The sequence below is a fragment of the Podarcis tiliguerta genome, assembly GCF_965153285.1.
Source record: "Podarcis tiliguerta genome assembly, chromosome: 2".
Lineage (NCBI taxonomy): Eukaryota > Metazoa > Chordata > Lepidosauria > Squamata > Lacertidae > Podarcis > Podarcis tiliguerta.
Genome location: NC_139535.1, coordinates 82680400 through 82706489, shown reverse-complemented (window position 1 = coordinate 82706489; position 26090 = coordinate 82680400). Strand labels below are relative to the sequence as shown.

The following is a 26090-nucleotide window of genomic DNA, read 5'->3' as shown; positions in this document are numbered from 1 at the left end:
GTCTCCCCCACTTTGCTGCATCATATCAGAGCTCAAATGGAGGTGTCACAAGGTACTTCGCATTTCAGAAAGCAAGAAAACTGGAACCCAACAGAATCCAGCAACATGATAACAATAGGGGCAGGGATGGGAAGCCTGTGGTCCTTCAGATGTTGTTGGATAATGACCATGGTAAATGGTCAGACATGATGCAAGTTGTAATCCAACAACATCTGGAGGGCTAAAGGTTCCCCTCTAGGGAATACTTCGTGTGCATTTTCAACTACATTTCTGATATTTCTACTGAGATGCCGCAACATAGTCTCAAGTTCAGTGTGATCAAAAACAAACTTCTCATCTTTCCTCCCAAGCCATCATCTCTTTGTCCGTTACCAGCGTCAACATCCACCCAGTTGACCAGGCACAAAGCCTTGGTATTCTATTTGATACTTCCCTTCGCTTCCCAGAATTATTAAGCTCTCTCAAAACTTTGACTTTTTGGCCCTCATCTTTAATCCATTCTTGTCTTCAGCGTTCAAAACCTTCCATAGCCTCATCTGTTCTTGTCTCTGCACATATTTTGCAAGAGATCATTTTGTCTAGCTCTACCATCCTCAGCCTTTCAAAGGTATCCTTGCTACCTGAAGTAACATTTTCCCTTGCTGCTCCTTATGACTGGAACTTCCTCCCGCATGGGACTTACTACCAAGAAATAAGCATAGGATTGAGCGTCCCCATGCATACTTGTACTAGTTGCACGCCTTTCACATGACAAGTGGCAGAGCCATAGCTATGGGGGTAGCCAGGATTTTTTGCCCTGGGTGAAGCCTCCAGAGGGGTGCCATTGAGGTTCCCTGTCTCTCTCTGTGTGTGTACACAAATGCGCATGGGAGGGGGTACCAAAGTGAGTCTTTGACCCTGGTGAAATAAAGCCTAGTTTCTTCCCTGCAAGTGGCTAGATAGAGTCTGGCAGGTAGCCCTGTCAGAAAAACTAACTTGCCATGCCCAGCTTGCAGGGGGAACCACAAAAAAGACTCATTCTATGCTATATGACACCCATTCATTGACTTTATCAACAAACAGTGGGATTTATGCCTCCTCCCAACAGCCCATACAACTTTCTGGAGAGGTCTAATCCTCCATGTAGCTGATCCTGTGTAAAATGACAATCCCCATGCAAATGTTAATTAAATGTCTTTTCATGTTAAAAGTTTAATAAAAATATTTGTTGGGGTGTGTGTGGAAATTGTGCTGGTTGCATGTCAGATGGAATAACTCTAAACCACCAACCTACAGTATCATTCTAATCTGAATTGTCATGTATTTAATTTAGAAGATGAATTTGTATTACAATGCTAGCGGCAAGGTCAGTCAACATAGCCATTCCAGAGTCACAGTGGTTCGCCTTCCTGATTATCAGGAAAATTACCAGAGTTTTCTCCCCACCTTCTCTCTCCTACCCCCATTTCTCTCAGCTAAAATGTTTATGGAACTGCAAAATGAGGAAATTGAAAGGCCAAATGCAGCCCATCTCCAGGGGCAGAGAAAGAATGTTCCCTACAGTATGGCCTCTGGGCTGTTGTCCTGCCCAGCTTAGGTCAGTCCAAGCATTTGCGTAACTGCATTATATCACAGCTGCTGCAAATGAAGCACACAGATAGCCAAGATAGAGCAGGTCATATCTTACACTATTCTGCTCCTATACTTTGTGGGAAATCCTAGGAACGTGATAAGACCTACAGGAAACACTAGCCCTACAACAGAGCAAAGATTTTTTTCCAGTTATTATTTCCAGTAGCTGCCCAGGGTATACAGATTAGCCTTTTGAGCAGCAGCAGTTCTATAATCCAGGAAAGAATTTGCAGCCAGAAATGAATGACGCTAACAGCAACTAGTAGGGAAAACTGGCAAGGCAGGATGCTGGTGCACCAGAAGAGAGGTAAGTCGTGCTGAACTTCGTAATGTGGCTCACAGGCCAAGTTTACCATATGGAATAATTCATTTAAGTCAATGAAGGTTTGTTTAGCTGAAATAATCCATGTCTACAATCACAGTTGGAATGCACTAAATCAGGGCTAGGCAAACTTCAGGGCTGGGGGCCATATTGGTAGGGGGCTGCATACCACTGGTGGTCAGGGCCAAGGCCAAAAAGTGGGCATGGCCACTCCCACTCCCCCTTTTCTCTCTCTCTTTCTCTCTCCACTTCATCAATCCATCCCCCTCTTCTCTCTCTGACATGCACAGACGTGCACACACACACATCCCTCACACAGACATGGATGGTGTGCCTGTTTCTCAGCCAAATTCCTGCCTGGTCAGCCCCTTCAGAGTGAATGTCAGAGCATCTTCTAGTCATCTCATCCAACAATACAATCCTCTGCTTGAAGCTAGAGCTATATTCCCATTCAGTAGCCCTCCACAGATATACCTGCTGCATAAGCCAGAGGCCAATGTGCTAGGAACAGAGCAAACAGACCACAGAAAAGTGCTTACATAGCAAACAGATTGAGATGACTCAAACAAACAGCCATAACATACGCAGACATACAAGCAAAAGCAAAAAAGCACCCTGGAATCATTACATTTTGGGGGTAACATTTCTCAATTTATAGATTGATTCTCTACCACAAAAGTGACAAGTAAAGCAGTGCACAATCATTATAAAACCTGCAGTACTACCACTAACAAAGGCACAATACTAGGCACATCCCCACAGTGCAGCTACACTAAGAATGTAACTGTAGAAAGAAACAGCAAAAACCAACTCCTTGGTTACTTACTATACTGTGAAGAGTGAAAGAAAGAGAGAGAGAGAGAGAGAGAGAGAGAGAGAGAGAGAGAAGCAACGTATTAAAAATTGCCAGAAAAATGGCAGCAAAAGAGCCAACTGCTGGCAGAGCATTCCACAGGATGGGCTACATCAGTAGGATATAGAGGCCCTAAGACAAAGTTTTTCCCAACCCAAAAATTTCAGATGGACTGCAGCACCCATCCAAAATGTTCAGTTCCAAAATGCTGGGGGTAGTTGACCTAGCCTGTACCCTGGTTTAAAGTTCATCACTCGTACTGCTAACTGGGCCCAGAAGCTAACAGGAAGCCAGCAAAGCTAGAAGCAATTTTACCAAGACCTGTCATGAGTAACCTGTCAAAGATGAACTGCAGCATATCATACTCCCCCAAACTTCCCAAGTGTTTTTGAAGGTGCACTGCAATAACCAACATGAGAGATTAAATCCTTGTCTAAGCAGCCACACGGCTATCCCATGAATTGCCCACCTGCCCATTGCTAACCTCCAGCAGCAAGACAAGGTCTAGGAGTAGAATTATAAAATGAGAGAGAAGTAGAAAATGTCCAGGTTGCTCAGCTTAAAATGTTCAGCAAGGCTGCTGGCTCAAAATGTTGGCAAAGAGCAATTTTATAAAAGCAAATGAATTTTAATTGCTTTTCCAGTCAAATGCAGATGTTATATAACTAAAGCAAACCCTGGTGCAGAACCAGCAATGGCAATGTTTTCTCTCTTTCACACTAAAGCTGGTCTTGGCTCGTGATCCATTTGAGATTTCTCTACAAAATATACATTCCCCTTTCTTTCAGATTTGGAGCCACTTTCAACTTGAGCATTTATTTATATCCTGCCGTTCCTCCAAGGAGCTTGATTCCCCACATTGGCATTCATTCCCACATTTTATTATTCCAACGACCCTGTTTGGCAGATTAAACCTCGAGATAAGTGACAGGCCCAAGGTCACCCAGCGAGTTTCATGACTGAGGATTTGAAACTGAATGTTGCAGTCTGACCAGAGCACTCTATCCACAACAACACACTCACTCTTGAAGAAGTGTGGCAAAGTGATTCTGTCCAATGCGCTGCTACATATAACTTCCATCCAGATTTCTTCTTTTGGATTGCAATGTTCAGACAGCCCTCAGATTGCATTTAGGGGTGGCTGTGCTATCACCTGCGCTTATGCCAAGTGACATGTAGCCAAGACAGTGTTGTGGACTTCTGGGGAAGTGTGCAATGATGGAATCTGAAAGGTGCCACACTCCCAAGTGGGCTAGGCAGTCAAATAAAAATGATAAAATACGGGAGCTCATCCTCTCTGACTAAAGTGGTGCTTAAAAACATCAATAAAATTGCTACTGAAGGGATATCATGCACTTAGGGACCCACCGCCAATCAGATTGTTCAGTTTGGCTGAACTTTCCTTGTGCTTTTAAAGAGAAGGCGCCTTGTGCTGCAATCTGCTTCTGAAAAGATGGATTGTTCCATTGAAAATGATATACGCAGGGGAATGAATAAATAATAATTTTTTAAAATTTAGGAATCCAGGAGATACTGTTGCAAGTTTGAGTGTTTACTACTCCCTCTCCACCCTGTAAATAATTTTCTGTGAAAAGAGAATAAAAACTTGCACTTCTATAGCTTTTAGCCTAAACTGAAAGTAGCAGATGACGACAAGGATAAATGAGTACCACAACAGTGCTGTTGCTAATGTTCCTTAAAAGATACAATAATAGCATATTTAAACAGCTGGTTCTATACTTCCATCTGTTTGTCAAATTTGTTCTGCTCCAGGTCAGGCTACCCACAAGACTGTAAAATACCCAACCAAAGGCATTACAGGCATCTCCTCACTTACACAGGGTTTACATTCCCAGGTACTGCAAATATACAAGAAAACACATATAGTGGGGGACACCATCTGAAATGCCTGTAAACACCCTCTAAACCTCTGGAAACTCTTGAAAACCCCTTTAAAAAGTCAGCAGCACTTACCAAACTGGCATGAATGGTGGCAATGGGGGCTCTCATTTTTCCTCATCACTAGAGGATGATGTTGAAAAAATGACAAAGGGGGCATCCTGAAGTACCAAACTCCACAAAATCCGCCAAACTCCACCACAATCACTCCCTCCAAAGTTTTCTCTCAAACTCAAACTCTCCACAGCCCTCAAAGGTTGGTGCAAAGACTTCTGGGATTGCTAGCCATTCTTTTCACACAATTTTTGCCTTTTTCATGTCTTTTTGCAGTTTAAATCTATGTACTTAATTATTCCCCAGAGCCTGTTTTTTTACACAATACTACACAAACACTATTTCTTTTGCTATGTAACAACCTGTTCTTGACATTTAATGTTAATTATTTTATTCTTAAATGAAAAAACCAAAATATTACGCTCATGACCTCCCCCCTCACCTACAGTAAAAAAAGCCTTGAATAAGTTTCAGTCCTGCTTACTTTGTTGTTGCTATAATTTGGTCAGCAGACCTATCTTGTCTTTGGAATAGGATATCCCCCCCCCCCCCCCCGACAATTTGAACAGGATAAAAACAAAAGTATAACATACCTGCAGGTTCTTCTGTGCTACTGGCCACCGTGGTGGGAGGAACAACAGGTATCTCTGTGGTAAAGAAGAAAAAGCAAACAAGGGAAGGATAAACAAGAAAAGGTAAAAGTTGTTACTCTCTCCAGGAATGAACGTTTTCACAAGACAAGTTCAAAAATTGTCAGAAAGAAAAGTGATTGTGCAAATGAACCTTCAGGGACCAGAGAGGGTGTTCAGCAAGTGTGTGCATGTACATTTTAGTGCAGCGCTAACCTAGAGTTCGCCTTCACCAAGCACATCTAGTTATGTCCATCTAAATATCATAGCAAACAATAACAATGTCTCCAATGATTTTGATGTAATCAGGACTCCATCAGAGAAGAGAAAGGCATATATTTTCTGCAGCCATATTGGTTCTAGGGATAATCTCATTTCAGTTCCTTGTAGTGAGTTCTAGAGTCTCATACTGTATGTGATGAAGAGGATCCATGCTCAGATGTTTCTCACATCTTTTATCTTATTTTAAAGAAGCTGTAGGGAGAGGCCAGCTGCAGTGAGGTTGCTGCATCATATGCCTTCAGACCATAAATACTCCATCACAGTATAAGAGTATGAAATTTTTGTGACTATTCCAGATTGTCAGAAATGCATCCTGAGAAGTTATTCAAAGACTTGATTCTTTCAACCATGACCTTATTTATTTTATTTTTGCATTAGTATTAAGGAAACAGGGTAATGGCCATTATATGGCTGTTCTGTGTTTCTTTTTGGCTTTTCAAAGTTGCTTTGGTCTTTGCTTTCTTTTTCTCTGTATGACAGAGACAGAACCAACTGCTTTGGTATGAAAGTTGCTCTGAACAATGATGGAACCCAGGCTGTCTAATGCTTTTAGGAGGAAAACATTGACTACGCCCAAACATTATTTTAATCAAACATAATTTAAAAACAGTAGTTGTTTATTGCTGGCATTGCTAGAAAAAATGGTTCTGCAACACAGAAAATCATGTTTTGAACTTTGAAACCTTTTGTTTAAGTGGGAACTTGTACTTGCATCACCTTACTAGTGTGATCAATAAGATATATGTATAATTCATCCATATATTTATATACATAGAGACATGCAAAATGCGACCTGGACATACAACACACAGGGCCACTGCACAAATTACAGCTTTAATGGGTATACATTACACAGTTTCACTGTGTACTCACTAAACCTATCCCAGTTTCCAGGTTCATATATGTCTTTCCTTGCTATTAGCCCCAGCTTTTCACTGTGCATTTTCACTGCATAAGCGAGTTGAAATAGTGGTGGAAGTGAATGTGCCTTAAAACCTGAAGTTTTAGGTTCACAATGTGGACCTGTAACAACTACCCATGAAAACTGCAATGTGAAAAGTGGCCAACAGTATCTCTAGCTAAATTAATTAAGTCTATCCAATCAGGTGTTAGTAAGCAGACCAGATTTAGGATCCATTACGTTATGGTACCAATGTCGGAAAGAGCATCCACCTACTTATGCAGGGGGCAATGGGAGATCTGCTTTGCTGGTAACCTTTGGCACATCGGTTGCAAGTGATGCCTGTCACGCCATCTTTGCAGGGACATTGCCCTGTGGTTTGATTACAGGTTTTTCCAGCTGCACCCACGGGATGGCAATCACATGCTGTGGGGGGAACACACAACAAGAGGATCAGAGGTGAGGAGCTGGAGAGGAAGGAAGGATTTTCCAAAAAGAACAAGCATTTTCAACTAGCAAGAGTATCCAAAGACAGCAAGATTTTTTGTAGCAGAGCTATAGGAATGAGGTAGGAGTAGCCAATGCCCTGGACTGCAGGTATCATCTCATTCTTATAGCAGTGCTCTATAAGCACAGCAACTTTCCCCAGAAAATCTGAAAGCAACATGATGGACAATCAGTGCCAGCTACTACATTACACCACAAGGATTATACTTGTGGCCTAAAATGAATTTAAAAGTTTTAAAGCAGACATTTACTGCTGCTGAGTGGACTTGACTAATGCCACACCTAGAATTATTTCCCCACCATTCAGTTTCTGTACGTTTGCTCTTTGTTCAGTGCTTCAGGAAATATTCTGTTCCAGCCTCACTATCAGCCTCCAATCATCACAGCTGGTGGGAGCAAGAAGAGAAGGAAGGGTTTCCTTTTCTCTCTAGAGGTCATTGAAACACCTGTTCTGTAGCTGGAACAATAACTAAACTCAGCGGATTGTGGTGAATTCTCCTGGCTAAATTCCTGTTGAAGAGCATTCAGGGGGAGCTCTGCTGAATCAAACCAATGGTCCATCATTAGCCAACAAGCGACAGTCATAAATTGTCAATAGCTAACCAGATGCCTCTTGAGAAGGCAAGCAAGGCATGAAAGCAATAACCCCACTCCTTTCCTTCGGCAGCTGGCACTCGAGAGGCATACTGCCTTCGCAATCTAGTCAGGAAAGGGTTATGGCTCAGTTGTAGAGCACATACATTACATGCTAGAAGGTCCAAAGTTCAATTCCCAGCACCTCCACATTGAGCTGAAAAAGACCCTGGTCTGAAACCCTAAACAGCTTCTGTCCCTTTGTGGTACATATGGTACAACTCAGTTTTAGATAGCTTCCTATGTTCCTATATATCAGGGGCAAGGAACCTTTTCAGCCCAAGGGTTCTGTGACCCTTCTGATGGCCGCATGCGAGTAGGGGCAAAAGGCAAAAATGGACAGAGCAACAAATGTAAATTTTACTTTCTATATATAAGACATAAACTCCTTTCTATCCTCAAACAGGACAAACAATGCATTAGAGTTCAAGGGCACATTCCAGCCAGGCAAAAATACTGAGTGTTAAGCAGGGCCAGTGATGGGTGTGGCCTGGGGAGAGTTCCAGGGGCCAGACAGAGAGGTCTGGAGGGCCACATTTGACCCCCTGGACCTGAGGTGCTCCACCTCTTCTATAAATAAGCACAGAGGGTGCATATAACCATCATAACCAGTCAACATTAATTCTTCTTGCATTCTTTTCACTTTTAGAGTTAAGTTGCCTACTAAGCCAGGACTCATGGGATTATGAAATGTTGTCATCCCACCTTTTGAAAACTTAATTCAACATTTAGAGCTAGCTGTTTGCTGAACCAGAGCCTACACAATTCAGATTATTTCTCATTTAAGTCTCTAAGATAAGCTTGACATTTGAGCTATTGAATCTTTGTCAATCATACTAGTCAGTCTCCAGTGATACAGCTCATGACAATCAAATTATCTGTGAATATGTATTTTACTGGGGTTGCATGGCTCTTGTTGGGGAAATCTAATATGTTTCAGCAGCAGGTATGTATAAGAACATTCAGTACTCATTGTTTACTTATTTTTGTCAGTTCCCTTTTTAAATCTAGGTTTTCCCTCTTGAGGTGGACTTCTTTTTTCTTTTCTTGTTGCTTTGCATTTGAAACATTCGTATTTTCAATGACACAGAGGTGTGATTCAAAGCTCAAAAATAGTGAATGAATGTGACACTTGGAAATAAAATTAAAGTCCAGCCTTGAGTTTATGGTCTAGGGTTGTTGTTTCTCTTTCTATCTCTATCACTAAGATGTTCATAGTCATACATTTAGAAGTCCCAGAATCCATCTGTCAACAATGCTAGAACATGTTGGAATATGCCTGTCCAAAGACAGGTCGGTCAAGCCAGTTCACTAAATATGTCACAATAATTTCCAAACACTAATCTCTCTGTGTGTCAATGTATTGAAAGATACAGAAAAGACTAAATCTTCTGTCAAGCTAGATATTGATTTAGAATGTGACCATTTAACAGTGAAGGAGTAACAGAAGGAATTTACATTCTTCTAAGATCAACAGCTTTTTGTTACACAGGAAGCTATACTTTGTCAAAGGAGACAAAGTTTATGAACTCAAGAAACACAATTTACCAGTATCAGAGATCATTTGCCTAAATGTATCTTACATATTTTTCACAAGTAAGCATTATTTTAGCTTTTATGGTATGCGTATTAATATACCCTGTATGCGCTGATTTGTCTTCATGTTCTAAAACAATCCTGTATCATTTTGTATGGTTATCCCCACCACCACTAGTGTGCTATGTGCATCATTTTTGTATCTATATTTTATCACAGTGTATATTATACATTTCTTTTAACAAGTTGTGTATAACTGGCTGTGAAACGAGCAACGATTCTGAATTCTAAGCATATTGCATACATTTAGTGATAATATAATTATAAGGGTTTAAGCTGCAACAATATCATCATCATCATCATCGATTGAATTTGTATACCACCCTTCATCTGAGGATCACTGGGCAATTTACAATATTAAAAACACACACAAAAATACCATAGTAACAAACAAAAACAAAACTCCCAGTTTAAAAGGTGATATATTGTTTAATTAACCAAAGCCTAATTTATGCACTTTTCATTCAATCCTTTCTCCTCAACAAAGGGTGGTGGTGGTGAATGCTTGTATGTATGTACAACCCACCTCACAAGTTGTGTTACGGAAGTGGTGGGGACATGCAAACTCTCAGAACTCCCTAACTATGCAAGGAGGAAGAACGACTGTGGCTCACACAGTGTTACATTAGCACCTCACAATTGTCAGCTAAGGTTGTCCAGCTTTTCCTCCATTCTTTGGGTCATTCTATTAGCCAAATTCTATGGATCCTTAAGTCCCACTGAATTCAATGGGGCTTTTGCCAATAAAGTGTGCACAGAGCTGCAGCTCAGGTTCTGCTACTATGTGTTTCCTCACAAGTCCTTTTCATTGCTTCTAAAATTCCACATCAGTGTTCTTGTGTGCATTAATTTGAATGACCTGTACATTTCAATGGTCTCAATTATCATTCTTTAGATGGCTGTGTTCTATTAATAGTTTTGTCTTCATGTGAGATTCCATATTTGTGCATTATTAAATTGCCCCAGCACCGTACACAGAACCACTGGTAGTTTGTGAAGATTGTTATAGCAAAATGCTTACTTTTTTGGTTTGTTCATTCTTAGAGTTTGGGGGGGGGGGGAACAGAGGTCAGCAGTACCTGAATTTTCAACCCCTTTGGTGAATACTGTAGTTTGTAATGTGGCTTTCCTTTAGAAATTCTCCTTGATTGACCATACCTTGCCTTCTGTTATTGCCATAGTGGCTTGCATTGTGATGACATATGATGTTGCCATTTGAGTTTGCATTGCTGCTGCTGCTGCTGTTTTTAATCGGTGATTCAATTTTGTTCAGTTGATAACTTTATTCCACAAGGTGATATGAAGCAACACTTCTGAAGCCCACAAAATCAGAGAAATTTTGAACCAAGGTTTGATCGTCTATCTGAAGCAGCTAAATACGATGAGCAGGAAAACAGTCCCCAGCATGTAGGAATAAACAAGCAGCCTTTCTGATCAAGAGACCACAACTATCCCTTTGCATTTCTCCTCCCTTCTCTACCACAGCTCTTCTTGGGCAGTGGCTGATTTGGGCCCTGTTTACATTTTCGTCTGTGAAATAATCTTGTTTCCTGAAGCCAAATACCAAAGGTATGACAAATGAGAGCATCTGTGCAAGTGCAGAGCTCCTACGCTTTAGAAGCTGCAAGCACGTGCACCAAGATATGATCACAAAAACAGGGAACCCCTGAATAGTTCTCATCCACTTTTTGACTGAGCTGTGTCACAGGGGATGTCTAGCAGATATGTCAGCACAATGTTCTGGAAATCACACCGGAGGTCAGATGCAGTTCCAAGAAATCTTTGTCCTGTTTATGACCAGATGTGTTTCTGGCCTTTATGAAGGACCACGGAAAGCCTCATCCTTGTTCCCCCACCCCCTGAAGGCCTTTCTGTTTTTAACATTTGACAGGGAGGGGGAAATATGACAGGCTTTAATAAATTCCTAAAATCCAGGAGAGGATGTCCTAGAATCTTTGAACTGGAGTGCAGGGGAAAGCAGACTTAAACTCTTAATACTCTTTTCTCAGCTGAAGAAGAAAATTCACTGCCTTTGTATTTTTTATAGCAACAGAAAGTCAGAGTCCCCAGTCTGCTGAGACATAGGATAAGAAGTTGTGGGGGAAGAGACCACCTGCCAGAATTGAGGTTCCAGAATATCACCATCTGAACCATAACAAGTCTAAAGGGAAAGTGACGGGATGATCCTTTCTGGGACACAAAACTGGACTTAGATGTAATCTGGGTGGAAGTGTATGAAACCACTGGCTTCTCTGGAGCTTCAAGACATCTGCAGCATGATTGAATTCTTGGCATCAGAGTGACTTCACTGTAGTGTTATCACTGCATGTAGACAGACTTTCAGTTTGCTCAATTAATGCTCATGGAGCTGTGGCTGGGGCCTCTGCTGCTGTAGCTCATTGATGGCAAAATCCCCACAACTTTCTGTTTGTGCTTTTCAGAGCAGAAGTTGATTTATTCCTTTTCTTTCCTCCTCCTCCTCTTTTTCTTCTCTTTCCTGCATTTTCAAGCATGCTGGGGCTTCGTGCCATCAAGTCAGTGTGCTAGGAGCAGATTTAGGGAAACTGGAAACCAGACTTTTTAAAATAACTGGGAAAATTACAATACTAAATATTAGTATTAGTATGCCTGTAAGTCCCACTGGATTCAACTGGCCTTACATCTGAGTAAGCCTGCATAAGACTGAGGTTCACACCAGCTCCTTTCTTCTTTTAAGTCAGATAGCTTGCTTTGGGAAAAGGCTCTCTGTGCTTGCTGGGCATTCAGAATTTTGCCCCAAGCGTGATATAGTAAAAACAGAGAAGAGGATGTGGCATGACTGGGGTGGAGTGAGACAAGGAGATTTTTAAGCAGAGGATTAGAATGTCGGGGGGGGGGGAGAAAGAACCAATTAAATAATTAACCATTACTTGATTTTAATGATCTACATTTAACAAAATCAAATAATTTTACAATGAAGTGGAAAGGGCTGTAGATCAGTGGGAGTCATGCAGGAAGTTCAATCTCTGGAATCTCCAGGTAGGCTGAAATGGACCTGCCGCCCCACACCGCCTGAAACTGCTGCTGCCAGTCACAATACAGAACAGAAAGCAGCTTCCTATGTTGCATTTACTGATTATAGTAGAAATGATTTGTGGCTCCAAAATATCCAATAGGTAACCTTTTAAAATCTACTGGATTGCTCCTGCAATGTTTATTTCTTCTCTCTTTTACAACAGATAATGCATATTTGATTACCATTGCTTGCTATGCAAATAACACTGTTCTACTATTGCTATGGAAATATTTTTTTGTATTTGCATATGATTTACCTTTAAGCTTTCTTTTCCCCTAAGCATGTATTGCAACTTTATGTTGCAAATACTAAGAAGAAAGAAAACAACAAAAGCTTTAAATAGACAAGAGACTACAAATATAAAACTGTAGCTTGTTAGCAATTCTGAGGGATTTCACAATCATTATATACAAAAAAAACTGAATAGCTGCGCAATCCTCTACTTGTCTAGTCACAAGTAATCCCTACTGAGGCAAATGGGACTTACTCCCAAGTTATTCAGTGTAGAAATTGCAGTGTTGTAGTGACATCATGACTTAGAAACAATGCTTTTTCAATTGGGATAAAACACTGTTAACTGTGGGTATTACTGATTTTTAAATTATTTTAACCCAGCTGGAAAAGCATTGCTTCCAAGGCACCAGATCACTACAATACTTGTTCTTACCTCAAATTTAACTGCAACCATTTATCTTTTTAAAGCATATTTCAGGAGTGCTGTTTGTTACCATGGAGATATAATGTACTGTAATGTCACGAGCTTTTTCTCAGTGAACTGTGCTAATTTGTTTTAAAATGTTATAAACCCTTAAAGGTTGGGCTTTCTTTTAAGACCGTTGTAGCCATTTGACAGAAAGAAAGAAAGAAAGAAAGAAAGAAAGAAAGAACTTGAGCAAAGTGTATTTGATCTGGATATATCAAAATTATGAGCCTGCCAATCTTGCCTCTGTTTTCCATAGAAAGAAACCCAAGGAAGCAGACTGCTCCATGGCCATGCAGCGAGCCGAGGTTCAGCTCACTATAATTCAAAATGCTGTTGTTCATAGAAGAAAACTGGTTAAGGCTTTCCTTTCACAAAACTCAAATCTCAGTGCATGTGAGAAGGAGCAGCAGCTATTGATTCCCCAGGGGGAGCAAGCTGAGCAATGATTCTTTACTGAAGCCTCAAAATTTGGCTGAGAATCTCTGGAGCAGACATTTAGGAGGAAGATTGGCATCCTTAATTAAAAGTTTAGCCTGCATTAAGCCAACTTGCCGCCTTTCCATATGTTAAATTCCACTGCTCCCCAATAGGTTTATATTGGCAAGTGGAGCCTGAGTGCATTCATGGTTCATATCATTCATCATTTTTTCATCAAAAGCATGGAAATCCTTTCCCCCGTGTGCAGAGCAGTTTTACAGAAATACTATAAAACTCGACAGGGGCTCTGTTTCAATAGAATTACATTGGTATCAGTAGCCTGGTAAATATCAGAGTTGAAATTAATCAAAGGGGCTTAGGGAACCAATTCCAAATATATTATACAACAAAACAGGTTTTACATAGAAAGGTCATTTGGAACTTCCCTATCAACCTCACTCTTTTTAAGAAGATGGGGGCGGATAGGGAGGAGTGAGGAAATAAAAATAATGCAATGGTTTATCTAGGAGGACAGGAAGGTGAATGTTCCTGTTTCACCTCCTGCTTCAGGAACTCTTTGAGAAAGCTATGAAAGGTGAAAATCATATTTGTCTCCAGTTTCTAAGGCACAAATCCAAAACTTCAGCTGAGCCTACCTTTTTTTAAGGCCCCTTTTTATAAACAATCCAATAATGCATAATATGTAAACAGGATGTGGAACATTTGCTAGTGGCACAGACTCAGCATATGCAGCAAGAAGCAGTCTCATGCTTGCAATTGTCCACCTACACTGCATATGTTTCCATAGGGTTCCATATTTACGTAGACAGCTGCCCAACAGCATGTCCAGTGCTTCAACAGAACAGATTGGTAGCAGAAGTTGTGTAGCCATTCCTGGATCAATGCTATAAATGTATTTGACCACAGAAAGGGTTCTGCGTGAAAACATTCTTCTAAACAGAACAGACAGAGCAGAAAAATAGAGTTGCTTATTTTGAGGTAGATGTTCAATGAACGGTTTGACTGTTGAGAATACAATGTAAGATTAAAATAGGCACTTAGGTTGCAACACTAATTTACTTACTCAGGAGTAAGCCCAATTGAACTCAATAGGATTTATTTCTAAGTTGGCATGTATAGGATTCTGGGGTTAGTTTCCCTTTTAATTTGGAAACTGTGCTAGAAATTAATCCTCCTGGTGAGATGGCGCAGGGACAGCTGCCAGGAGAGAGAGAAAGAGAGAGAGAGAGAAAGAACAGGAGCTTTGGGTCATTTCTAAGTCCCAATAGTGCCACTGTAGTGATAACGCAACTCTTTCTTGCATTAATTTTATGGGACATGAATTATATCCTCCATCTCTCAAACATGATGCCTTCTTGAACCACTGGCATTTCATTTCTGCCTTTGACCACCCAGTAGCATACAGCAGCCTGGCTCCTTTTCTGCTTCCAGGCTGCTTCAGTAGGCCTTGGCATGATCCCAACCCTGCCACTTCATGTGATATCCCTACTCAATCTGTCATCTCTTTTCCTGTTGTGTGGCTTCTTTCCAAGTTGCAGTAAGGAGCTCATCACACTTGCTGGTCTAGCAAAAGGTTTCCTTTCCTTTCCTTTTTCCATTTGCTTAGTATTGGCTTCTCTGAATGGTGCAGAGCTGAGGGTGCCCGCTTAAATTTTTCTATACAAAAAGCTAGCAGGACAGACAAGTGACAAAGCAGCATAATTCTATAAGTGATAAAGTTGCAATTTATTTAAAAATTATTTAATCTGACCATTTTAGATTCTTAAGAAAAGTATTACCCATTTCATATGTCTTTCGTTTCCTCCAATAAAAATGTTCACATTCCATTAAATTGTTTACTTTTGTTTGTTTTTGCCCGCTGATTTTTAAAGAAAGCTGCTGAAATTAAGGGATTGCATTATTCGTTTTTTTCCCTATCCCTGTCACTCCGAATCTGACCGGACACAGGTTAGAGCTCAACGTCGAGCCTACCAAGTGGCGATAGCGACGGCGAAGAAGACTTTCTTCACCGCCTCTATTGCATCTGCAGAAAATAGTAGCAGGAGACTCTTTCAGGTGGTTCGCAATTTAACGGAACCACCTTTACCACCGGGGCCTTGTAAAGACCCCAAGATCTCCTGCAACGATTTTGCAAAGTTTTTTGCAGATAAAATCACTCATATTCGGAAGGAGCTAGACACCACCGTGGGAGCAGGGCTGGGGCGGGAGAGTGCTAGAGCTCTGTCTGGTCAAGTTGCATGGAATCAATTTCAATCCGTTACCCCCGAGGATGTGGACAGGCTGCTTGGACGCGTGAAACCAACCACCTGTCTCCTTGATCCTTGCCCATCCTGGCTAATAAAAGCAAGCCGGGAAGGGCTGGGCGATGGGCTCTGCGGGGTGGTGAATGCTTCCCTCTGTGAGGGAACATTCCCAGATCCGCTGAAAGAGGCGGTCATTAAACCGCTTCTTAAAAAACCATCTTTAGACCCGGCCAGTATGGCCAACTATCGCCCAGTCTCAAATCTTCCATTCTTGGGCAAGGTGATTGAGCGCGTGGTTGCTGAACAACTCCAGGCACGCCTGGAGGATGCGGACCATTTGGATCCCTTCCAATCGGGATTCAGGCCTCACCATGGGACCGAAACTGCCTTGGTCGCGCTGGTTGATGATCTCCGGCGAGCTAGGGACAAAGGTGAGAGTTGTTTCCTGGTTCTGCTGGATCTCTCAGCGGCCTTTGATACAATCGACCATAACATCCTTCTGGACCGTCTAGAGGGGCTGGGAGCTGGGGGCACTGTTATACAGTGGTTTCGCTCCTTCCTCCTGGGCCGTGTTCAGAAAGTGGTGGTGGGGGATGAGTGTTCAGACCCCTGGGCCCTCACTTGTGGGGTGCCTCAGGGTTCCGTCCTCTCCCCCATGCTTTTTAACATCTATATGAAGCCGCTGGGAGAGATCATCAGGGGGTTTGGACTGGGTGTCCATCAATATGCAGATGATACCCAGCTCTACCTCTCTTTCAAATCAGAACCAGTGAAGGCGGTGAAGGTCCTGTGTGAGTGCCTGGAGGCGGTTGGAGGATGGATGGCGGCTAATGGATTGAAGTTGAATCCTGACAAGACAGAAGTACTGTTTTTGGGGGACAGGAGGCGGGCTGGTGTGGAGGACTCCCTGGTCCTGAATAGGGTAACTGTGCCCCTGAAGGACCAGGTGCGCAGCCTGGGAGTCATTTTGGACTCACAGCTGTCCATGGAGGCACAGGTCAATTCTGTATCCAGGGCAGCTGTCTACCAACTCCACCTGGTACGCAGGCTGAGACCCTACCTGCCCGCGGACTGTCTCGCCAGAGTGGTGCATGCTCTGGTTATCTCCCGCTTGGACTACTGCAATGCGCTCTACGTGGGGCTACCTTTGAAGGTGACTCGGAAACTACAACTAATCCAGAATGCGGCAGCTAGACTGGTGACTGGGGGCGGCCGCCGAGACCACATAACACCGGTCTTGAAAGACCTACATTGGCTCCCAGTACGTTTCCGAGCACAATTCAAAGTGTTGGTGTTGACCTTTAAAGCCCTAAACGGCCTCGGCCCAGTATACCTGAAGGAGCGTCTCCACCCCCATCGTTCTGCCCGGACACTGAGGTCCAGCTCCGAGGGCCTCCTGGCAGTTCCCTCATTGCGAGAAGCAAAGCTACAGGGAACCAGGCAGAGGGCCTTCTCGGTAGTGGCGCCCGCCCTGTGGAACGCCCTCCCAGCAGATGTCAAAGCGATAAATAACTACCAGACATTTAGAAGACATCTTAAGGCAGCCCTGTTCAGGGAAGTTTTTAATCTGTGATATTTTACTGTATTTTTTGTTTCTATGGAAGCCGCCCAGAGTGGCTGGGGAAACCCAGCCAGATGGGCGGGGTACAAATAATAAATTATTATTATTATTATTATTATTAATTTAATGTTTTAAAGGTCATGGAACTATCTTTTTTGAAATTACTCTGTTCATGTGCCATTCACTTATGAAGCTTTTGCAGCAAAGAGCTCTTCCTTTTTGAGCTCCCATTTGTACCTACAAAGGCTACAATGTTACCTTCAGATCAAAAATTGGAATTAAACGTTCTGTCAACTAGGATTTTGTTAAAACACACAACAATAACAACAACAACAACAACAACAACAGACCTTCATAAATTTTCAATTTTTGAACATCTATCATGTATATGTTTTTAAAAAGAAGAAAAACTGTTTGTACATATGGAGAATTAAAATACATATACAACTTCAGAAACAAACAAATCAAATTTACTTTTCCAGTGTACCTTCAAAGTAACTCAGTCTTTCTGTGTTTTCTTAACAGTGAATCTATTGCCTATTCAGAAATACCAGCTCAGATAGTATGGTGAAGTGACAGATGGAAAGCGCAGGGATGAAGGAAAGCAGTTTAGCACAGCATGTCTGTTAGAGTAAATGGATGAAATTGCATTATTATGGACAAACACCCCACACAGCCTCTTAACAGAATGGCAGGAGTTACTTCATATCAGCCAACAAATACTTGCAAGAATTATGAACTTTGCTGCATGCTTGTTTGGCAGGCAGTTACTCACTTTTACTCTCACAAGGCATAGACATTTCATTAGATGCATTGATTTAAATGTATTAAATGCAAGTGCAAATGAATCAGGACTAAATGGTTGAAAGAATCAAGTCTTATGAAGAAACATTCTCAGCTATATAGGATGGAAGATGAGTTGCTGGTAAAGCTGATGGCAAATGCATAAAGTGGGTTAATTTCTTAATCTGAATTGTGTCCAAACCTCATATTTCTACGAAGATCAGCCTACTAGCAGATTATCTGATGAAGTGGAAATTAATACTATTTTCAGTAGAGATATGGCTCAGACTGTTAGAAGGTAACTTTTCACAAAACTGTTTTAGCACGATTGTTTTTAAATGCCCCAAAAGCAAAACATCCCTAGATGGACAAGAGTACTCTTTGACAAAGCCCATGCCTCAGAAGAATTCCCCCTCGTGCAAAATACCACACCAGTCAGTTTGCATTAAATAACAGAAAGCAACCAAAAGAAACCATAGTGTTGAGCTGCTATTGAGCCAGGGGTTTCCAACCTGTAGCCTAGCGCTGCATTCTCTTTACATCCATTAGCCTTGACAGATGTGTTTGCTGTGGCTCACATGGCTAAAAGGGAAGAAAAATCCACCAGCATGTTGCTCTCACATTCTGAAATCAAGGGAGGTTCATACGCCGAATCATAAACTTCAACAGAAAATATTTTCCAGACTTTTGGCAAACTTCGCAAAACAATATTCACAAAGCAAACAGTCAGCCGGATGTAAAGGAGACAAACATTTAGTTACAGTTTTTATAGTTATGGATTAAATATTCTGCGGCTGATGGAACTTGAGCGATGCAGTGTCAGACTCTGAATTAGCAAAGTATAGGGGTCCCCCACAACTCTTGCAGTCTAATGTTCAGTGCTCTATCCTTCATCAATCATCAGGCCCTGGGTGGTACAGCATGACTAAGATCTGTGTTTTATAATGTCTGTCCCACTGCATGGAAAATTAATCACATCCATAGAGTCAGGAGCACAGGTTATGTTGGGACGAGACTTTTGTTTCACTGGGCCACAGACAAGTTTTAAGTGCTGATCCCCATTGCACTAGCCACCACATTAACCTGGCCCAAGCTGAATAGTTTCCACCTGCTTGGTTAAAAACTAAACAAAACTAAGCAGAGTTTTGGAAATCTTGCACAAACATGACATCATTGTTTTTTAAAGGAACAAAATGAAACAACTTGAATTCTTTGCAGTCCATCTAAAAGAGAGAATGTCAGTTGAAAATTGTAATACTAGCAACATTCATTGCACAGTCAAATGTAAATAGGTTTCTATTAGGATAAGCAGGCAAAAAACAAGGTTGCTGTTGTGTCAGTGGAAAAACGGATATTGGGCAGCACTGATAATCTTTTTTTCAGAGGAGGAGAGAAGGGTACTACTTTTTAAAGCAAATTAATGAAATTAAGCCCACTGTTATGAGGACATTAATAAGCAAACCATTCAACAGAAATTTTGAGTACAGTACTTTAGAAGTGGTTCCTTAAAATCAAGGAAACTAAGAGGCAAATGTTTTATTTAGCTATGGAGCTTCTAAACTGACCCTTCTTGTAAAGAGATTCCAGAGTAGTTTGCAAAAATTAAAGAATCAACCAGTAAAATGCAATTAAAATTTTAAATCCTACACCAACATTTCTAAAGACCCTCACAGATGAAGAGATAAAACAACCCAAGGATTTTGGATAATCTAATTAATTCTACAAAAGACAAAGGAAATCAAAGGTGTCTGGGCAATATTCAATGACCACATTCTGTCCATGAGAGGATTTCCACTTGTGCAACAGGTGTCCACCCTCTCTCCTCCCCCCACATGCACACTGCACCCTTCCCAAATAAGCTCCAGAGGGTTGAGGGAATCCCTATAACAGATTTAGGTGCATTGAGTTAGAGGGACTAGTGGTATATTGTTGTTCTGATGGTGTATAGCAGGAAGCCAATGAACCCGCTATCTTCCTGAAGATTTCCAAAGATATGGGTGCTGTTTTCCCTCTGAACCTGATTCTAGCTGGTAGTAGATGTATGACATCCAAATCCAAGATCCAAATCTTGTTTTGCTTGAAGAGGTGCCAAGCCCTGTATAAGTTCCTTGAAGCAGCCATATGCTTATTCGAACCCAGTTGTCAGCCTAGTCAACATTTTGCATCCTCAACAACGACCTAGACCTATGATAGTTTGGCAGGTGGGGAATGTCACTAAATAAATGGTGGGGGAAACCCATAGCCACAGAAAATTCTGCAGATACAGTGGTACCTTGGTTCTCGAACGGCTTAGTTGTCGAACAAATCGGCTCCCGAACGCCGCAAACCCAGAAGTAAGTGTTCCAGTTTGCGAATGTTTCTCGGAAGCCGAACATCCAATGCGGTTTCCGCTTGAGTGCAAAAAGCTTCTGCAGCCAATCAGAAGCCACACCTTGGTTTTCAAACGATTTCGGGAGTCGAACAGACTCCTTGAACGGATTGAGTTCGAGAACCAAGGTAACACTGTATTTTCTTATTTGTGTGTGTTGGGGGGGTTGTTTTCTTTTTTAAAAAAATATTCTGATAAATGTTGGTTTACTTCTAGTTCTTGTACCTCTTTCTCTCTGCATCTCTCTCACCCTTCATCTGTGTTAGGAAAGGGGCCATGTGTTAAGCTTTCTCTTTGTTGCGTGCAGCCTTTGTTACTTAGCTGAGTTACTTACTCAGAATTAAATTGTCAGCTTCATTACCAAACATACTTTCCCAGTGCTCTGCCAGCAATTTGCCAATAAGCATGCTATCCCCCTCAGGAAAGCAGAGCAGCTTGAAAAATATTAAAACTTTGTTGTGTCACAGTTGCTTCCCTCCCAACTGCGGGCTTGATTTTCTTTCCTCTTTCAGATCTGCCTGCTCTTGTGGATTCCAAACCTGCCAAGCAATGATGTCAAGAGATCTTTTCTCTCGCCCCCTCTCCCCTTACTTAGTGCCCACATTCAGTGATGTGGCTGTTTCACCCTCCCCTGCTGCTGAAATTCCAGCTTATTCAAAAGGTTCAGGCTGTTCTGAGTGGCCCACATTAGTTGGGCATGTTTCCTTTCTATCAGATGAATGAGGTGGGTGCACAATACATCTGCCTCCCACAGACATACACTTAGCTGAAATGCAAGGCCTTGCCCAAAGCAGAGAGAGAGAGATTGGAGAGCATAAGCAGGGGCACTGTATATGGCTGCAGTTATTCCATGAATTTCAAATATTGGCTTCTATTGCCATATTCCTGAGATTCTCAGCTTTCACTTGTAGCCCTCCTGGTTCCAAATATAACATTTTAAAAGTAAAAAGCAACATCTGCTAAAAGCTATGAGACGGGGCTGGGGGTGTCTCAGAGGAGCTTCCAGCATGCAAGTTTCTTGCAGTTTCCCTGTTCACAATTCCCTGTCTCTACTATACACAAAAACACATTCCTAACAGTTTTTACCTCCCATACCTCACTCCTCCTTAGGAACATAGGAAGCTATCTTATACCAAGTCAGACCATTGGTCCATCTAGTCATGTACTGTTAGTACTGACAGGAAGCAGCTCTCCATGATTTCAGGTAAGGAATCTTTTCTAGCCCTACGTAGAGATGCCTAGATGCCAGGGATTAAACCAGGAACCTTCTGGATGCACTGATCTACAGCCTCCTTCCCCTTCACTTTTGCATTCATTTACAGTTAGGAGACAGAACATGCTTAACTTTAGTGTGGGTAGCATTGTCTTATCTAGCCTTTTATCTCTTCTGTTGATGCTGAACAGATTTTGCATCTAATGCATAGCAAACATTCAAATTTTAAAAGATGGAACACATAGGTAGATAAGTAGATTTTGTATAAATCCTCCTGTTGACAGGAAGAAATCATCATCATCATTGTTATCATTATTGTTGTTATTATTATTATCTGGGTTGCCCCAAAGGCTTTGTAGGAATGGCTTGGCTGCCATTGTCTTTTAAGTTCCTGTTTCTTTTCCACTGAACTCCAGTTTTCATATGTGCAACTGCACATTTTTACATCATCTTGGAAAATGAATCTGGGGTAGAAACATAGTAACGGATAAATAAAATCCTTTATTGTAAATAAACTTACTTTGCTTTGTAGGGTTTGCCAAGCACTGAATGATGAGCCACTCAATGAAGGGAACTTTTAGCTTTCTATTATTTTGTCCAGATAATAAAGCTGTTTTCATATGGATTAGGGATATATTTGTCTCTCTGTGTGTATGCATGGTAGATCTGTGTCTATGTGTATTTGCAAAAGAAATAGTCTTTGTCTTCCCAGATACTAAGCCTATTGAATGGAGCCCAGTGTTTGCTGGTATGCACACCTGTGGGAAGGGGAGGGAAGGCGAGCTTTTGTTTTGATGTGAGAGGCCCATATGCTGATCTGAATAACCTCAACAATCCATTCACACCTTTGTCTTTCTTCTCCTATGTCTGAGGTCCCTTTTCCACTTCTTTGTTTTTACTTGTCTAGTCACACGTGTTCTGAATAGCTGCTCTGAGCCATTCAACGTTTCTGCATGTGTGCCTGTGCTTATGCGTTTGAAGGGCGGGAATGGTGAGGAGGGGGGAGCGAAGAGGAGGGGGAAAGGCTGATAAGCTGTGACAAGTTGAACAAAACAGACTTCTGATCTCTCTCCCCCCCCCCCTTTAAAAATCCTGAAAGCATTATGGTTTCTTGGACATAGCACATAGTCCAGACAAGTGGAGCTTTCAGAACTGAACTGCCCAGATATCTTTCCTGTAATAGCAGTTGCAGGACCAGCTTCTCATACAGCTAAATTCCGTACCTTTCAAAGGGGAGGGAGGTCTGTAAAGGTTTGCACAAGCTCACACATCTCCCATGGAAGTGGAGCTGGGGTCAATCCCTTGGGCTGCTCCAATTCTCCCACAGTCCAACAGGCAAAAAGAGAGAGAGAGAGAGGTTCGAAGCTGGATTGTTTCTCTCAGGAGTAAGATTCCAGCTCTAGTTCCTGACAGTTTCTCCCTCACCTACTATGAATCATCCAAATCCTGAACAAAAGTAGGGAAAAACTAGAAGAAAGCACTGTTGAGGGTAGGGAGAAGCTGCTGCTACTGCTGCTATCACTGCTACTGTGATTCCTGGTCACAGAGCCAGCCAGAGCAGAATAATCCTCAGGTGCCATATTGATGGATAGCCTGCATGGGCAGTGTAGGAGAGGGAGAGAGAGAGGGGTATTGTCGCCTAGGATTCCCCACACCAGAATCAATCAATACCCACAGCTTCACCAGTGACACCCAGAATTAAAACCATGAAATGATTCTGTGTTTTTTTTCCTAACCAGAATAACACCTCAAGCTTGCAAAAGGGGCTGTGCTGCTTACTTAAAGAGGAACAAAAATAGTTCAATTTTCAAGCAATGGTGCCATCCTGACAAGACTCTGGGAGCAGAGATCCAGGGCCCTGTTCAGTAGAATGAACAGGATGGTTTCTCAAGTTGTGAAATCATTGAAGTAACACACATTACAAAAAATGAAAGGGGGGGTTAGGCACCTAAGACTATTAAGTTCAGAGACTAACATTACCTAAGTGCATCCCTACTTTTGAGCATGTACATCTGGACAAGCCAGCCCTGAGGACTCTAAGAACCAGGTCCTGCAAAAAGAAGTGTCTACCTAACACTGTCATTGTTAGATAGCTACACTTTTTTCAGCATGCTAGACAGGGGGAAAAAGTTGTAGGAACCATTTTAAAATTAGGATATTAGTATGTTTCCTCCTTTCATGCAATATATGAAACTCTTCTTTCCCATGATAGACTGCTACAAACGTACTTAAGACCCTTTCTTCCAAGTGTTGCAAGCCTAAGCTTCCACATATAGGGATCAGTGTAGAATAGGCAACTCACTTTTTCAGCTTCAGTTCTTTATAGTAAGCTCAGTAATGGATAGTATATCCAAGTTTATGAGCCGTACCTCCTTTACCAGTACCATAAGACCAGCTGTGTAGACACAAATCAGGCTCTGAAGAGGTGTGATTGCTCTGTTTGTGCCTGGCTTTTTCCTTTAATTCCCCCACTCTCAACCCATGAGTGTGGCTGTAAAGAAGAAAAAGAGGAGAGGCAAAAGAGTCCAGAGAATTCAATGCAATTTGTAATATTGAATATAAATAGGCTGGAAGCAGACAATAAGTCTGCCATTTTATGCACATTTACCCAGAAATATGTGCCCCATTGGACTCAGTGGAGCTTAGTTCTGAATAAACATACCAAAGACTGTTGGAAAGAAAACACTTACAGATAGGGCAGAGAAGGAAAGGCATTAGTAAACCTGTTGCTGTTCCCCTGGCTTCTGCTACCCTGACACACATACCTTTGCATGCTTTCCTGTGGGTGATTGGTTTGGTCATGTCCCGATAGTACCCTTCCTTACAGTAGTGACAGTGACGACCTGCTGTGTTGTGGCGGCAATTAAGGCAGACACCTCCACTCTTGCGACCAGATAATTTGTAGAGTTCCATATTAAAACGGCACCTTCTGGCATGTAGGTTGCAGTTGCAAGCTGAAAAGAAAGGAGACAAAAAGAGAGAGAGAGAAGAAATGTTGCTGCCTGTGGACTATGGCACTCATTTAGGATTACCCTTGACAAAAGTGATACATACTTGTCCTTAATATATCTGAGCAAGCCTGAGAACACCTTAAGCATGTCCTAAGCCCTAAAAGTTGTCACCCCTGCTATTCAGAGTATAGAAGGAAATAATACAAGAAAACTTATAGCTGGAAATGTTTGGCAGGGCCAACCAAGGTAGTATAACAAGTTAGCATTAATACCTGAGCTTCTGTTTTCTCATGGAAAACACAAGACACATTTTAAGCATATAAATTGTTTGTACCAATTCAAAATCACAATTTATCAACTAAATCCGAACTACACAAGGCTCCAATTTTCTTTCCCACAGAAAATTCTGGTGTCAACCAAGTCACCAAGATTTTGATTTCACACTAATCCAGTATGATCAAAAGGGTTGTGGGGCAACAGCTGCAAGTACTCTTGGATGAAAAGATTTATCTACACTCATTCATTTAGGTTCTGGCTTACAAAGAAGACAGGTGCTGCTCTTACTGTCCTTTTGGTGCCAGTTGAAGAGTTTCCTCTTTCAACAAGCTTTCTAAGTGAAGGTGTGGGGTTTTTTAATAATCCTAATCAGTATCTGTATTGGATGTGAAATTGCTTTTATATATGCAATTGTTGAAACTGTTTTCATATATGCAAGTGCTTTATATATGGTTTTACTGTATTGTGGCATCACCTTTGGATGCTTCATAGGAATCAATTCATTCATTCATTCATTCATAAACAAATAAATAATGAGAAATGAAGATACATCAAAATTGACAGATGCATCTATGTCTAACAAACACTGCAAATCCACACCTGGGCTTCCTGCTTGATCATGAAGGTCTCATGGCTCATCGTTTCTCAGTTTGGTTTGGAAGAGAAAACTCCTATACCTTTTTTTACCTGATACAGCTGGTTGGAGATTAAGGCATTATATTTGCTTAATTATCACATTTCAGTCCTAAGAATTACAATGTAGCTTCTTGGTGGGTGGGTGGATGTGTTAAGTGGTCATAACTCTAATGCGGACTGCCAAACTATCTCTTATTGAAATAGAATAATAATAGAATTTTGATAATAGAAAAATAATAGAGGGTCATTTCGTCCAACCCCCTGCAATGCAGGAATCTTTTGCTTCAGTGTGGGGCTCAAACCCACAACCCTTAGATTAAGAGTCTCAGGCTCTACTGACTGAGCTATCCCAGAGGTTTATCTGTGTGTCACGTCTATTTCAACTGAGAAGAAAGAACAGTTATTTGCTTTTATCTTGTGATAAAACTTTAAAGTAAATTACATAATATATGTTGGTTTCTTTTACCAATATTACGAAGTCTGCTGGGTCTTAAACAGGTGGCCTTCAATCCCAAAGCAACAAACCAGTCACTTGAAGTAAAAGTAGCTTCTTTAGCAAAGGAAATGCTACCCAAT

At 41.6% G+C, this 26090-nt stretch overlaps 1 protein-coding gene across 5 annotated transcripts in view; it reads right to left on the bottom strand.

Annotated features, from left to right (window-relative positions):
* The window catches only part of NTN1 (netrin 1), a 128571-nt gene that overhangs the window by 27906 nt on the left and 74575 nt on the right, over positions 1-26090 (bottom strand). For 4 of the 5 annotated variants that reach the window (XR_014508632.1, XM_083429790.1, XM_083429789.1 and 1 more), the window contains exons 3-5: positions 24417-24605; positions 6828-6977; positions 5333-5386 (exon numbers count right to left, since the gene is read on the bottom strand). Coding sequence is in view for 4 of the 5 variants with exons in the window: in XM_083429790.1 (XP_083285916.1) it covers positions 5333-5386; positions 6828-6977; positions 24417-24605 (393 nt within the window). In the remaining variant the exon portion in view is untranslated. The remainder of the gene's footprint in view (positions 1-5332; positions 5387-6827; positions 6978-24416; positions 24606-26090) is intronic. The other variant, XM_083429791.1, reaches the window with a different exon arrangement.